The sequence below is a fragment of the Diuraphis noxia genome, unplaced genomic scaffold, assembly GCF_037042655.1.
Source record: "Diuraphis noxia isolate RWA-SAM2 unplaced genomic scaffold, SU_Dnox_SAM2 contig0003, whole genome shotgun sequence".
NCBI lineage: Eukaryota > Metazoa > Arthropoda > Insecta > Hemiptera > Aphididae > Diuraphis > Diuraphis noxia.
This window is the reverse complement of record NW_028301713.1, coordinates 24,930,940-24,948,338: the sequence shown is the minus strand read 5'-3', so window position 1 is coordinate 24,948,338 and position 17,399 is coordinate 24,930,940. Positions and strand designations below refer to the sequence as shown.

The 17,399-nt window shown below is 26.9% G+C and overlaps 1 protein-coding gene across 1 annotated transcript; it reads right to left on the bottom strand.

The window, feature by feature from the left end:
* Nucleotides 1-3,062: 3,062 nt before the first annotated feature.
* Nucleotides 3,063-8,402, bottom strand: Vps51 (vacuolar protein sorting 51). The gene is made up of 15 exons (XM_089224197.1): nt 8,201-8,402; nt 7,923-8,057; nt 7,717-7,818; nt 7,526-7,645; nt 7,290-7,430; nt 7,050-7,202; nt 6,565-6,668; nt 6,305-6,505; nt 6,016-6,229; nt 5,667-5,885; nt 5,418-5,582; nt 5,240-5,350; nt 3,927-4,154; nt 3,750-3,862; nt 3,063-3,310 (listed from the first exon to the last, which is right to left on the bottom strand). The coding sequence occupies exons 1-15, from the start codon at nt 8,279-8,281 to the stop codon at nt 3,202-3,204; spliced, it is 2,196 nt and encodes a 731-aa protein (XP_089080323.1). The 5' UTR covers nt 8,282-8,402; the 3' UTR covers nt 3,063-3,201.
* Nucleotides 8,403-17,399: the final 8,997 nt, after the last annotated feature.

Below are 17,399 nucleotides of genomic sequence, written 5' to 3'. Positions count from 1 at the left end.
TATTGTATATTCTATTTTGAAAAAAATATTTTATTTTTCGATTAAGACGCATTTTGCATAAGGAATGGTTAATCAATAGGGCTCGGATGATGTTGCATTTGCAATTTTTTTTCTATTGTTCGGATTCATTGCTAAGTTAGTTATAAATTTGTTTCAAACGAGTACCAATTAATATATAACAATTTTAAGTGCAACTTTTTGTAATTTTTGACCTTTTTTCAATTTTGTTGATTGTCGTCATTTTCAAGACAATTTTATATATTTTTTTATGTTTTCACTTTTTTTGTTAGATCATACAGTGTAATAATTTTCAAGGTAAGGTAAGGTTTTTTTAAAAAAAGAAATCAAAAATAGTTTAAATAAAAATTTTTAAATTTTGATAAAATTATTTGTAGATTTCTGAAAAAATAAGAAGACATTTGTGCGGCACAATTTACCAGATTTTTAATGACAATTGACGAGAATTTGAATTTGAATCTTTTTTATTATCTACTCGTTTAAAACCTATCTAATAAAATCACTTAATCCATTTCATAAAATAATTTGTTAATATATATTTTTTTATTTTTTTGGTACAAAATATTTTTTTATTACAATTTTTAAGTGCAATTTGGTTATTTTCACAGCAATAATGCAATCAATTTTATAAAAATTTTAGTGCAACAACATCCGAGCCCTAGATTAATTTTTCCAAAAACATTGCATGTAGTTATCATAATTCATAATACCTTATATTATCATAGATGATATATACTTGGTTTGAGGATAAATCGTTATCGTTAAATGATTTCATAAAAATTTAAAACTCAAACGCTCAAAACATTTTTCCTATAATGATGCTTCGAGTTTTCTCTATAGTTACTTGAAGAAAAACTTATGGAAAAATTAGTGATGTATTTTTAATCCTAAGTTATGAACACAAACATTTTTATGATTTTTCAACATCAAAATAAGTTGTCATGGTTTTGACGAATTTTTGTCAATATTTGAACTTAAAATGCTGATAAATAAAAATTGTGCCTTTGTATTCTTATAATTTTTTAATCACTATACGAATAACTTATGAGGGACTTTGTATTAAATTTTCAAGTATTTTTGGTTATCAAAAATTTTTTTACCGACACTTAAAAAAAAATTGTCATAAAAATCGAAAATGTCAGTGTATTTCAGTCCATAAATAACTCAAAAAAGTCAAAAATTTTTTAAAATTAATCTTCATATAGATAGTACTAACATAAACATTTGATGAAAATTTCAAGTATTTACAGTGATTAGTTTTTTAATTACAACCATATAAAAAAATCGATTTGGTCGAAAACTGGTTTTGCGTAAAAATTCCCGTTTTTTTTTTGTTTTTCTCGATTTTTTTGAAAACTGTTGGAAAATGTTTACTTTTTACCTGTATAATGCACCAAGGATATTCACTTTTACATCGGAAAACACCCCCAAAGTTTGAAATCGAAGCATTCTTTCGACTAGTTATGCTGTACCTACACAAAAAAAAAAAAAAAACACACAATATCATTGTAAAATCAATACATTTATTTGAAATATCTAAAAAGTTGTTGAATGACAAACATAATTACTTAGATTAATTATATTATGTCATTTTAGTTCAGATAAATATTTTGAGCGATTCCGCGTTAAAATGATATTTTAGTTCTGGTCTCATAACTTTTAACAGTTTTTAAAATACGGTTATCCGCTTCAATAAATTTTTTTTAAATACACAAGAACTACCTATTAATTTTTGGTGTTTTTGAATTTTTCTAAATATATTTCAATGATGATCTATTATAATTTTATTTTCTGTTCTCTGTCTCTTATCACTTATACTCATTATGCTAAGAAGTATAGATTGTATAATTATTATAAAAATAATAAAAAAAATAAAAAATTTTATTTTATACGTCCAATGTCCTATGGTGTCCTATGTCAATCAATGTAGAAAAAAAAATCAATTCGTGATTAATTTATGTACTTAGGTACATTGTATTTCATAATCGGAAAACGTCATAGGTACCTACAAGTAATTATTTAAATAAGTAGATAGTTATATCTACTTATACAAATATACAATGTCATACAAATTCAGTTGTGACCCCCACCTTTTAGAAAATCTATTATAATATTAAAATATACAAACTTACCTATTTATACATCACATAATTCATATCATAAACAATACTACATATTATTATAACAATTATAACATCATAGACAGGAATTTCTGTTCGGGGCTCCCGGGGATATATATTCATTATTCCTAATATGAATCGCAGGACAGTGGTAATATACTGTTGGGCCTTGGAAATTCACTCTGCTCTGAGCCCCAAAAATTATCAGGTCAGTTCTGGTCATCATATCTCAAATTTAGTTTATTTAAGTTCATAACTGTTGTCTATCAAGTATTTATTTCAAAAAAAGTATCTAACAAAAAAACAACGTTTTAATTCACTGTTCCCTGTTTATAGTATCTTAATTCATGGTTTAGTTGTAATTGTATACAATAAATTCAGTAACATTTAAGTGAATGTTCCTATTTTATCTATGTTCATTATTTTTTTACTATAATTAATACATTGATTATTTAATTTATTATATATATATATATTTATTTTTAAATTTTTAAATTTTTAATTTAAACTTTGTGGATACAATTAGTTTCAACAATTACAATTACAAATTACAAAATACAAATACAGTAAATACAGTTGTAAATACAATAGAAATAGTACAATAGAAAATTAGATTAAAAAGCCTGAATGGTTAAAGAAAGATAATATATTTAATATGATGTATTTTTGTTGTTTGAAAGTATACTTATAGAATCGAAAAGGATGTTGGAGGTACTAAAAATAGATAATAGGTGGTCAAGATGTGTGGATAAGCTGGGACAGATGAAGAGTAGATGGTTAATATAATAATATCACAGACCATTAGATCATTGTGTAGTGTGCAGATTGGGGAATCGTTCAGTGACAGTTTAAAGGAATAAGAAGGAAGACATGTGTGCCTGGAGGCAGGAGAACGATGTTATGCATTTATGAGAAAGATCAAGGTTATGAAACCATGGTAATGTATATTAGATATATATTAGTAAGTATTAATAAATACAATAAATTCTATAAAATGATGTACATTTGAATAATTAACAATACAGTTATAAATATTATAATACACAAAACAGAATATAAATATTCAACCTCTTTCACAAATTATTTCAACAACACTTGGTTCCATTAATACTGGATTTAAACATCTATGAACACAGCTACTTAATATTTCGTCCAGAAGTAAATGTACTAAACTGAAATAAATTATTGATATTACAATATTAATATAGATGAAATCAAAGGCTAGTAATTATTATACTATTGAAATATCTAATGATTCATTTTAATTTATCCAACTGATTTATTTTTTAGCAATACTATATTCTAAGACTAAATCCATTTTAGATTAAATTGCTAAGAAGAAATTATATGAATTATTTTATAATAGTAAAAAAAAAAAAATGTAATAGTTAGAAAACAACTTCTAATAATATAAAATATTCAAATGCAAATAGCTTAGGTTAGGTATTTATATGTACAAAATTTGTGATTAAAAACATTTAAAAATTTATAATATGTTAAGTAAGTACTTAAAAATATATACTTTATACTTAGCAATTTCATTTTTATAAATTTATAAATTACTTTTAAATTATAATATTATGATAATATAATAACTATGTAATATCATACTTTTCATCCGAAACAAATCGCCACAAATAAAGCTGTAAATAATGAATATCGACTTGAACCTGTTGAAGTCCGTAACGATTAAATGTTCTTAAACGAACACATTCTAAAAGTGTCTATAGCATTAAAAGAAAATAAATGAAAACAATTAGATTACAAACATACAGAAAATATCCAAACCTTGAGACTTATTTTAATAATGCCTGTTGTAATAGAAACCCTCGAAAATTGAACTGGTGAAAATATGTCAATGCGTTCTGAAAATAATCTATTAATGGCAGAAAATGTTTGGGTGTTTGTAGCTGTTCCACCAGTCGACCATGCTCTTATATGTCTAGACATTTGAGTCCTACGACTCGAATCGCTACTTCTGTCGGTTCGTATGCCTTCTTCAAATAATTCACCGACCTAAATAATAAACATTAATTTCAATACTTAGAACTTACAGAAAATCTTAACCTCTGTAGAAACAAAATGGAATACAATTTATAAAAATTACCAAATAAAATGTATAATAATAAAATAAAGTTTTAAATACCTATTATTTTAAGAGAACACTATAACAGCATGTGCTGTCTCCGTCTTATAAGTACTAACATAGCAATTTTTACGCTCAGTAGATCAGGTTTAACTCCATTAGTTTAAAATCTAAAATGAATTGACCTCTTTTAAAAATTAAAGGTAACATTATTTTTGATGGCTTCTCAGGATTTTTATTACATTTTAATTTTAAAGTAAGTTATGTGTATTTTAAGATAGTAAGTTAGCACTTATAAGACGGAGACAACACATGCGGATGTAACATCCTCTTAATATAAAATTGTTTTGTATCAAAATGCAGTGCCGTAGAAACCGCGGTGCGGGCGGTTCATTGCACCACGGCCCCACGTTGCAATTTCTAAAATGAGGCCCATACTTAAATAAAATAATATAAGAATTAAGAATTTATGCTAAGAACAATTTGTTTTAATAAGATTGTAATATAATGATAATGTCTTTAGTACTTTGTTATTTTAGCATAATATAGCATCCCCAAGCTTCAAATTAGCACTCTCGGTTCCAATATAATTAATTTTTAAATATTTTGAATACATACAATATTATGTACGGTATAGCTGCAGTTTAATAGTTTAAATAAATAAAGAGTAACGATTACATTAACATTTATACAATTTCAATTTTATTCTTAGTTATTAATTTGTCTATACAGAGTTCCTATTGAAAAAAATTAATTAAAATTTTAATTAATTATATTTGTATCATAATTAAAAAGTAAAAATTGGTTGAAAATATTAAGACATAAATGACTAATCAATATTGTTTTTAACATTTTTACAAGTATACTGTAAAGAACATAACCAGTTAATATAGGAAAAAAAACAAGTTTTAGACAGCAAACTTGGCATGTTCTTTGTAAGTAGAGTATATGCATATGCATAAAAAGTTCATAATTTTAATTGATATATTATTAACTACAATTGAGAAGTTTTTACCTGACTATCAACAGACGTAATTTCTTCAACCACTCGTTTCATAACAGCACGCACTGTTCTTGGTTCTAAACTATGGAGCCAATCACGGGTTTCAACCGATTTCTTTAACATCTAAAAATTTAAAAAAAAAAACAAAAATATGGAAAATCAATATCTGGTATTGTTTTGTATTACTTACTTGTGATATGGATAGTCCTTCAACGCGGACATAATAGTTAACAAGATGTTGAGCGGCAGAATGCATATCTGATGCCAACTCAACTTCAGAGCTAAGTTGAAATGAATTCTTGTTTTTGCCTTCAAAATAATTATTAATCTCGTAAGTTTCGTCAACTAATTTTAACTAAAAATAAATTAATAAATAACATTAAATGCTATCATGATAATATCATTTAATATTTAATCTTTGAACTCTATTTGAGCTTACCAAATGACCGACACCAGAAATTTGATACTCTAGACACATTTTTGTCATAATCAGGAGTAGAAAAGCGGGTGGGCAAGGTATGCATATTGTATAGGAACGAGCGGCTGAGGATAAATAATGTAAGAATCCCACAACAAGGCCTTCACGTACATAATCAACACTAATAGATTTTTGAAGAGCATTATTAGTTGAAAATGATACTTTTGGTTCTAAAAATGCCTAAACACGATATTAATTTAAATAAATATTATGATAATCAGTGACATAGAAATAATAACTGAAATTTTATAGGTTTGATTTTTTATTAAATTTTGATATATTATATTATATTATATATTATTTGACTTACATAAATATCTTGTAAAATTCCTTTAACTTTTTCTATTACATCTGATGTTAATGATGCCAAGGATTCAGTAGCAAACCCACTATCATTTAATTTTTGTAAAGAAACTAATGATTGACGTACAGTTGTTAGTTTATCATGAAAATGCGCTTTTAACATATCTAAGTGTAATTTAGTTTGACGACGGGCAGCGGAAGAAATAATTTCCATGACATTCCTATGAATATTATTCATATTATTATTAATCATACATAATACTACATTTTTATGAATAATATTATATCCTACATACAATGTGAAATCTTTGTAGGAAAATAACTTTCCAATCGCTTGAATCTTTCTATAAAATCTGTCCAGAGCTCTAACTAAGATTGCTGTATCACTTGTATTTCTATCAATATAACATTGAACTATTTCCAAGTATCGAATCATATTATCTTCAACAAATATATTCAATTGATTTATACTGATTTCGGTCTCGTCATTTTCATCACTGAAAAAATTCAATACTTAATAAAATATTCAAAATGTTCTTTTTCATAAATGTTTTACTTTTTTGATGGATTTTCAACAAACATTTCGTTAAATGATGTAATTACCAGGCACAATTGACTAAGGAAAGTATCACTTCCTAAATCAATAAATTCAATCATATCCTATGAAAATAATAAAACATGTATTAATAAATAACATAACATTAGCTGCCATTATGTATATTAATTTCATGATTATATTCTTATAATTTTAATAAAATTTGCAATTGCTTGTGTTAAAACTTGACATTATGATCCAAAGTTTGTAAATAATTTAATTAATATGGAAGATTATATGTATCAAAAAGTAGAAAATTGAACAAATATAGATAAAACAGGATAAAAGTAGTAAGTTATTATTCGTAAGAAGTTATTTGAGTATTTTTGATACAATGTGACAATTTGATACTCTTCTGTACTCAATTATATTTGTGTAATACCTATCCTTAAATATTTGAATATTTTATTATTCAAATAATAAATTTAGAATATAACTAAATTTACTTGATTTATATCTTCAACTTGTGATTTAAGTACACGCAATGATTCACATAAATGATTATTCGAGTGTAACAAAAATTCTTTGCATAGTGATAAAACTGGCTCATCAAGTTGAAGTAAAAGATCAACAGACTTAGTTAATTCTTTACCAGTAATCTAGAACATTAAGGACCATTTTAGTAAATGTATGTTTCTAGTACAATAGTTAATATTATAAATCAATAATCATTAATAAATAGTTACATCTTTATCTCTTAAATGGCTGTATAAAATGTTTTTAAGTTCGTTCACTATTTTATTACAATCATTAAGTATTCCCTTTAACGATTCTTGATTCCCATATTGAGTTAAAACTCGTTGAGCATGTAAATATTCTCGAACAACCTTATAAAGAAATTATATTAAAATTACATATTTTAGTTTTGTAATAAACAATCAGTTTATTAATATGAATAACTGAAATGAATACATTATTCTACCTGTGCATAATCTCCTTTTATCAAATGTTTATTTAAAGTTGCTGGAAGCGTGTAAACAAACTGCAAACGTTTTAATAATGTATGGGTCTCTGAAAGTTTTGAAATTTCATCTTTATTGGCCTATATGTATTAAAACACATACATAATTATCCAAATAATACGGTTAGTATTCTATAAAAATTCTCACTTACGTGCAAATTTGATGTAATTATTTCTGATGTTGTAATAATCTCATCCATTTTAAATAAAAGTGATTCCATATCCTCTTCTAAACTTTTAAAATCATTTTTCATCTACAATACAAATAAATAGTTAACAAATTGTAGCCATTCTGGTATTATATTACACATATGAATAATATGAATATAAAATATTATTTTCTAGTTTAATATCTTACTTTTCCTATTGTATCAGTAGCCAAAATAAATTTGTTGTAGTTTTCATAAACTAAAGTTTGCATATCAGAATGTAAAGATTGAATATCTTGATGTATTTCTCTTTCATGATCAATAACTTGTTTCAAATTTGACTCCTGAATAAAATTATGAATTAATACACTTCATAGACATGAAACAATGTAATTTTTTGTTTTATAACGTCAAATGAAATTATTGAAGAATCAGAAAAAATTATTTGAACATAACTGTGATACAGAATAGGTTTGACTTTTTTTACCTTAAGTACTTTTTTCACATACAACTCTGCATTGAAACATGCACCGTTAATGTCATAAGGACTTCCTGGTTTAATATCCATCTTAGAACATTTACAATTTAATGAATATTATTTAAATATTTTTAGTTTTTGGTACGTACAAAATTAAATTAATTTAAAAAAAAATAATTCTGAATTATATCAATTTATTATTTAGTATTTATGCCGTTATCATAACCACGGATATCTATCCACTATTATAAAGTTATGAATACATTAACCTTATACAATAACAACACCAAGCCTTTGATAAGGAAATCCTCTTATCGACCATGATCACATAAATTCGTACGATGAGTTGCCTATGGTGTGCCCCTTATCCAAATTAAAATAATATCCATTTATCCACTAATATAAATCCCGTTCAAAGTCAACATTTAAAATTCCTAATAGTTTTCAAAAGTGTGGGGAAAAACTAGAATTTTTACACAAAATCAGTTTTAATTAAAACCGTTTGAAGTTCAATTTTGACAAAATTTATTAAATTGAAAATTTACAAATTATTTAGTTGTTTTTAGTATACAACGATATTAAATTATTGAATTCAAATACAATACGACCATCCATTTACAGCAATCAAAACACTCATTATTTAAAAAAGTATTTACTTTTTTCAAAATATTTTTTTACATAGTTTCAAGTTGTTAAAAAACCAACGTTTTTATTAAAAAATTAAATTTTTAAATATTTTTTATCCTTATCATTTTTTAAGTTTTTACTTTTTTGAATGACAACATAGAGTTTTAATATCATATTCCAAAGCAGAATATTTTTCTAATTATTTTGATACGTAAAAATCGAATTTTGGACGAGTAGTTTATGAGTTATAAGTATTTAAAGTTTAGATTGTCGGAGTGGAGTGGTACGGAGTTACCTCGCAAAATGTTTGTCCACTACTCCGCTTGTCTAAACTTAAAATACTTATAACTCATAAACTACTCGTCCAAAATTCGATTTTTACGTATCAAAATACTTAGAAAAATATTCTGCTTTGGAATATGAAATTAAAACTCTAGGTTGTCATTCAAAAAAGTAAGAAACTTAAAAAATTATAAGGACAAAAAATAAAACATAAAAACGTTGTTATTTAACAACATGAAACTCTGTAAAAAAATATTTTCAAAAACATTGATACTTTTTGAAATAATGAGTGTTTAATGATAAAAGAATCACCCGCTATACCATTGGGGTGCAACCCGTATACGCTTCCTTGCATTGCACTCTGGTAACAGTTAATAAAATCATAAATTATGATTTGGCTTTGGCTAAAGTATATGGCCCTTGGTTGGCGGACTTTGCTGAGGATCTCCGCGGATTATTATGAAATAAAATAAAAGATAATGTGTATTATACTGAGAGATATGATGTATTTAATAAATTGGACTATAATATGGGCTGAGGGTGAGTTGCTGCCCGACCTTTCGTTTCCGGTGTTGGAGACCGGTGAATTCCGGCCCGATAATATTTTAGGTATAGGTTAGTTGCGGCCCGACAATATTTTAGCGATAGGTGAGTTGCGGCCCAAGTAATTATCATTACATATGTACCTTACTTATATAATATATATTATATACCTATTATCTATGTACCATATAAACGAATAACTATAAACGAAATGTTCAATACGTATGGGAAGTTATATTTTTGTATACAATATGATAAAGATAATATAGATCGTTTTATCGTATTATCTGCCATAGGTATATGACTTACATTATGAATGCTTTGATTTTTTTTTGGACATTATTATCATAATATATTACACCAATTATACTTTTATTTTTTTTAATTATTTATTATTTAATATAATGTTATAATATTAATATATTATATTATATTCTATAATTGTATGAATACTTTTATTTTATTTACGACCAATAGTAATATATGTAGGTACGACAATTTATACTAGAAAATACCTACATAATATTGTGATGTTTACATACTATATATAGACATATAGTATATAATATATATATATATATATATATGTAATAATTGTAATATATACATTATTGTATGGTCGCAATTCGTACGTACCTTTCATAAGCCCTGGTCGCAACTCGTACGTACCTCTCATAAACCCGGGCCGCAACTCGTATACGTTATTTAGGGTTTGGGCCGCAACTCACCAACACTGATAATATGTGATAGGTACTATATAGATGTCGAGTGAACATTGAGTTCTGGAATCACTGAAATGGATGTGTTGAATTTTAATTTAATGATAAATCGTTGCATATACGAAAATCGATTGTAAGCGGTGATGGCGTATATATTATATAACTTTTAATAATACTTATTATATTTTATTCATATTCTTCAAAATAGCAATAATAAACATTTATTATAAAAAAGTAGGTAGGTAAACGACGACATGTGGAACGTGTAGTATTTGGATTATTACCTTTTATGGTTTGTTTCTTTAGACATGCACATTTTTTTATTGTTTCCATAAATATGTGGAGATTCCCGCCAATCCGACTGATTTATGCATATTTGTGTATCTTAAATAACGTACAAAAACTGCTGATTGTAGATTATATACTAATATAGTAATATATCACAGCAGTCTATCGAAACGTTTTTTAAGTAACTAATAATAATAATAATAATTAGTTTTTGCCATAAATTATTTAATAAACAGTTTATAATATTTTTTTGTCATTGTTAATTGTTGTTTTCATAATATTATTTGAATAATTCTAGTCAAATGTTATAATTTTCTGAACATTGATAGTTGATACCTGGATGTCAGAAAATTTTTAAATATAGTTAGAAACATTTCTGATTTTAGATTTGAATGTGGTTTGTTTGTATGTAATATTATAATACAATATCTTATAATATTTAGGTGAAATACCTGCAAACCAAATTTTTTTTTCAGCATCATAAATTTATTCGTAATTTTTTCAGGATTACATACACTTCGAAACTTAATGGCTTTTGGTACAAACATTGAGAGTTTTTTGTCACGAAAATTGATCTTATAGTACACACTTAAATTCCTGAACACACCTTTTAATTTATTAATCCAGTACATAAAATTAGTGATTTCACTATGTGTATGTAACATATGCCTAGTAAGTTTTGAAAATACCAATTAACTACTATGCAAAAACTTGGACATTAGTATGCAATACTATATATTGAAGTTTTGTTATTAGGTAGAATACAGTCATAGGTAGTATTTTGATGCACGAAGTCTAAGCACACGGATGTTCATAGCTGGAATTAAATAATTTCATATAAATGTTATGAACGAAAAAGGAAGAAAAATAGTAAATATCGTAAATAAACATACACTTGTAGAATACTTCCAGAGCGTCAATGCATACATTCATTTTGGCTTCTTGTTGTCGGAGGATTCGATATAAGTTCATGCTGAAATTTTGTGTATGGAATAAGTTAATTTACCATATTCACCAGATCCTTCAACTTTTTAATTTCCGGCGGCATATCAGCCTAAAATTAAAGAATGCGAGTTTAAAATTATAATATTGTCATAGTGAAATAACAAAGTCTATCTGAACGCCTCTCTATTGTTGTTGGTGGTATATCCGTATCTTGTCGAGGATCGCATAAACTAAGAAAGTTAATTGATATTGGAACAGACATCGAGAGTTTTTTTGTCACGATAATTTATCTTATTGTGCACAATTAATTCCTTGATCACACCTTTTAATTGTGGAGGTACTATCGAACATCGAATTGTATTACGTAATTCATAAACCGACGGAAAACTAAATTTCATATTATTATTAATTGAAAAAAAATAATATATTAATCAACAAATCGTACGAAAACTTTAAAAGATTTACACCCAAGCAAGTACATTGAAATCTCTCTGCTGTCGATGATCATTACTCATTAGTAGAGCTTATATCACTTGGATTCATATTTAATGGAAACATAACAATTTGTATATCTTTTGAACCCATTAACATCGTAATGGTGGAACAATGATTGAAATCAATAAGCTTTCTGATGCCAGCCTTAAAGGTATCATTAGCGTAAAAAATATTAGTAATTATGTATACTTACATTTAAATATATATATTAAATAATTATTTCAAATATTCTATAATCTTGTTTATGGTTCGTTCGTAATTTTTTCTGTTTTTCAGGATTGCATACACTACGAAACTTAATGGCTTTTGGTACAAACATTGAGGGAGTGTTTTGTCACGAAAATTGATCTTATAGTACACACTTAATTCCCTGATCACACCTTTTAAATGCGGAGGTATTATCGAACAGTAAATTGTACTTAATTTTATAAAATAAAATAATTTCTTGATTTAAAATGAAAATTCGAAAACCGTAGAGATATTTATTTATAATATTGATAAAAAACAATTTAAAATCGGTTGGATTTTAAATGATAATAAGCAAGTTATATTTTCTAAAATACAACATTATACATTGTAAAATTGTATGATTTTCACAGTCGTACGATAAATCACACTTAAACATTTTCATGTATCCTTCTCTTTAACTCATTTATATAGGTATAAATGTTTTTTTTCTCTTTCTCTGTTTCTTTGTAAATTATTATACCTGTCTCTGTTATGTATTATAAAATAAAATAAAATATATATAATATACATAATAATATAGTATATAATATATATATATTATATGTTATAATGTATAATAGTTTGGCATATATTTTTTATCTCCACGTTGAAGCTCTTTTTTAATCCAGGGAGGAGCACATTATTAATTCACAAATTAAACAATAAAACATCATTTTTATCATTTTTGTGTAGATAAATTAGAAAAAAAAATACATTTTTATGCAAATGTTGGTATACATAGATATTTTTAACACGATTTTTACATATTCCATAAATAATAAAATGCTTTACATAACGACATACTATATGTACCTATAATATCTACTTTGTTAATATTTCAGATTTCGGAGTATGCAAGTGATGACGTCATAACACAAGAAATTGCTCCAAGATATAATGTTCCAATACAAAAATATTATCTTGAGCAGTAATAGATTGTCTGTCGTATAGTGGCACCGAACCCTATGTTAAGGCTCAAAAGATTTTTAAAATTTAGGATAGGGTCGCTTCATATTGACCACTTCCCTCTCTACGATACGCCATTTTTTTCGATTTTAAGATATTGGACCTCTTGAAATATTTTTCACCCTTCTAGATTTTTAGGATTTCAGCACCACTGCAGGTCAGTCGATAACACATTTTACCGCGATAACCGGTGGAGGATTCGAAATCACTTATAATAATTATAATATATCAATCATGGAATTATATCGTCTCGATTGAATGATGTAGAATGATTCTTTGAGTATACGTACCCGTGTGCCTTCAGATGAATTTAATATATCGCTTCTTTCTCTAGTCGCCATCTGTAAATTATAATAATTATTGCATTATCACAGTGCTTATAAATACTACATGTGAACATATTCGATATATTTATAATTTGTTTACCGCCAAATCTTCTGTTCTCATAATGAGTCCAATTTTTTTCCACATACGATCCCCACCAATCCCACAGCACCAAACGCTACACTCTCGATAATTTCTTTATTAATCATATTTAGGTATCTTCAAAAACTGGTGATTGTAGATTATAAAACCTATTATATAACGATTTTAAAGCAACAGATTAGGTAATAATTTGTTTTTTCCAAAAATTATTTAATAAACAGTTAGTATTTTGTCATCATTGATAATTACTAATTAGTAATTACAAGTGTATAATATATATAATAATCATTATATTTATTATTTATAAGATTACATGCTTAATGTGGTTAAGTTCAGCTTTTGTTCGACTTAAATTATAGGATGTTATACCTATTGATCTCTCGTTGGGTGGCCTGTAATTTTTTTGAAATTTCAATTTTTATCTCAAGGTAATATTTTTTACCTTTTCATTTATTCATCACCTCTAGAACACGATTGAAACATTTATTTCGAGTACATTGACACAAAACCTATAGGTAACGCGTTTGAGTACATACATTAATCGACATTCCCTGTAAAATAAAAACGATGAACTATCTTTAAATGTGTCAACGTTTTGAAAAAAATCATCAGAATTACAATTTACACTAAAAATGTTGGTAAATTTTACACTCCATTTGAATGTATCGGTACATTTTTATTGTATATTTCATGCAAACTTTTTAATTCTAACTAGATATTTTAAATATTAAGAACTAAATTATTAAAATTTTACATATTAAATATGTACTTATCTAGTGCGATAAACTGAGATGTTTCGAATAAACTAATGTTCATTAATTCATAGATTGTTTAAATATATTATCATAAGGTAACCGTCAGATATGCTAAAATATAAATGATATAAATATAATAATATAATAATAATAATCTTCTGTTAATAGTTAATACTAGTGGTCGGATTTATATTCTCTTAAAATCCTTAAAATATGATGTTTTTATGTCGCATAAATTAGGCAATATATTCTCTTAATATTCTTTTAAAATACCAGATATATGATGTTTTATGTCCTTTAATATGCAAAATATTCTTTTAATATTAAAAAAAATTCAGTTTAAATTTATTTTAGCTAACGAAATAATTTACGTGCTATCGTCATCGATAAGGAATACCTGGAGATTAATTTTTATTAAAATCCAGAAATTAATTATTTATAAACAGAATTATTTAGTGAACATTATACCTATCAAAGTGCTGATATACGTAAAATATATTATTCATTATATGCCGACATTACAAAAATATTCTCAAATATTCTCTAACGTGTTAAATATTCTCTAACCCATAAAATATGCTATTTTATGCAGAATAAATTTTTTCCTATGAATTCTGTTTTTCATGAATCGTAAAGATTTCTCACTCCCACTTAACTGCATAAACTAGAAATAAATATGTAAAATCATAAAAATCCGACCTCTAGTTAATACTAATAATATACTAATATAAATAACGTAATTGTTGGAGAAATTTTTAAAAGTAGAAATATTTAGCGGCGAATATAGTTTTTTAACTATAAATTGTATTAAATAATAATTGTATATTTTCGTTAAAGCAGTAATTTAAAATAAGATAAAATTTATCATTTTATTTTATTTCAACGTCGTAATAAAGATTAGGATTAATTAAGATACATAATTTGCAATTTATTTTGAGATAAAAATTCATAAAAAATTATTTCTTTAAATCTGAGATTTTAAAATGCAATACAAGATTCTTCATGAGTTTGTCTACTTTTATCAAATATAAAATGATTAAAATGTCTACTAGAAAGTCAAATTAAATTTTTATTAGCATTCGAATTAAAACATTGGATATTCACTCCATTTCTCTTGTACCTACCAATATTCTTATTTTGTTGTTATTCAACAACGAATAACTGTATAAAATTGAAATTTATACCATATGTTAAGTTTATTAATTCTTGTACTAGATGACATTTACAAAATATTTCAAAAATTTTTAATTTATTTATAGACATTTGAAATTTTCGTTTTTTATTCTACAATTGTCGATAAAATGTTATTCATTGTGTAATAAACCTTGAAAATTTAATACAAAGTTCCCCATAAATTGATATAAATAGCAGTTGGAAAATATTAAAAATACATAGGTACGATTTTTTTTATAACCATTTAAAGTTCAAATTTTGACAAAATTTATTTAATTGAAAATTTACAAATTCTTGAGTTGTTATAAATGTATAAAACGTTTAACTTTCATAGCTAAGAATTGAAAATTTAAAACAATTTTCCACATAAGTAGTTGATTCCGCTGTAAAAAAAATCTAAAAACTATACAAACATAGTTATTTTAAGTTGAAATTTAGGTTAAATTACATATTAAATAATTAAGAATAACAATTTTAGTTATATTATTGTTGAAATTTTAAAATATTGTTCGTGGCTCGTGGGTACTTAAATTTCTAGATTATACTTTATATTCTAATATTAATGGTTAATGTCGTTAATGACTTATATTAATACCTTATAATACATTTTATATACCAACTATGAATGACTGAATGAGTCGGGTACACAATGAATTCGATTTGATTAATTTGGAATTTATTTTTGACGTAACTACATTTTTTTTTTTTTTTTTGAAATAATAACAATATAATAAATATACCTAGTACCTATAACATACCCTAGACTGATAAATCGTCTCCACTCAGAATCGTTTTTCGTAAACAATGATATTACATCATTGAATTCAAATTCAATACCAACCATTACAGTAACGCACCTGTAACCTCCTACTAACTGTACAGCAGTGCAACATCCACTATTAGGTGCCTTTGATTACCTGCTAGCTGGCATGCCACCCCTGCTAGCTGACATGCCACCGGCTGAACTCGTAGCTGACGAGAGGGCCAGGATCAAGGCAAGGGCGTCTGTGGATCCTTTACCAGGCGACCCACCTCTCTCCAGGGCTAGGATAAAAAGAGATGAAAGGAAGGTTACAATCAACGAATGGCAGAGGAAGTGGTCTGTTTCCAGAAAGGCCTCCTGGACCCGTAGTCTTATACCGAACATCGTAAGATGGGAGAATAGGACGACTCCCGTGGACCGTGGTCCTATCACATGACTCAGGCGCTAACAGGTCACGGGTGCTTCCAGTGGTACCTCCATCGCATGGGCAGAGCCGATAGCCCCCGCTGCATGCACTGCCCGAACGGCTCGGACACTGCTGAACACACGATCTTTAACTGTGAAAACTGGAGTGGCTTCCGCGAAGACCTCCGAAATCGACTGGGCCACCCTCCCGAGGCGGGAGACGCGGAGAACACACTTTGCGGACCCCTTTTTATTTGAAGATCTCCCGGTGAACCATACCTAACCTAACCGATCAGCAGAACGAGTTTGCTAGAGTGGAGGGCTCTGACCTACTCGAGAACAGGACAGGGTGAACGCGAAGTCTAGGACGGCTGGCTTAGGCCGGTCCGAGAAGACACTGAACGCGACGTCTAGGACGACTGGCTTTGCTGGTCCGAGAAGACCTTAACCAAACAAGACATAGCTTATGTGAGGGGGAGGCCAGGTCATCTGGCCTTACCTAACCAAATGTGTACATACTTTGTAAGGTATCACGAGTTTGAAGCAAACGCATACATACCAGCTATCGCTGAGGAAGGTTTGTTTCGTCTCGT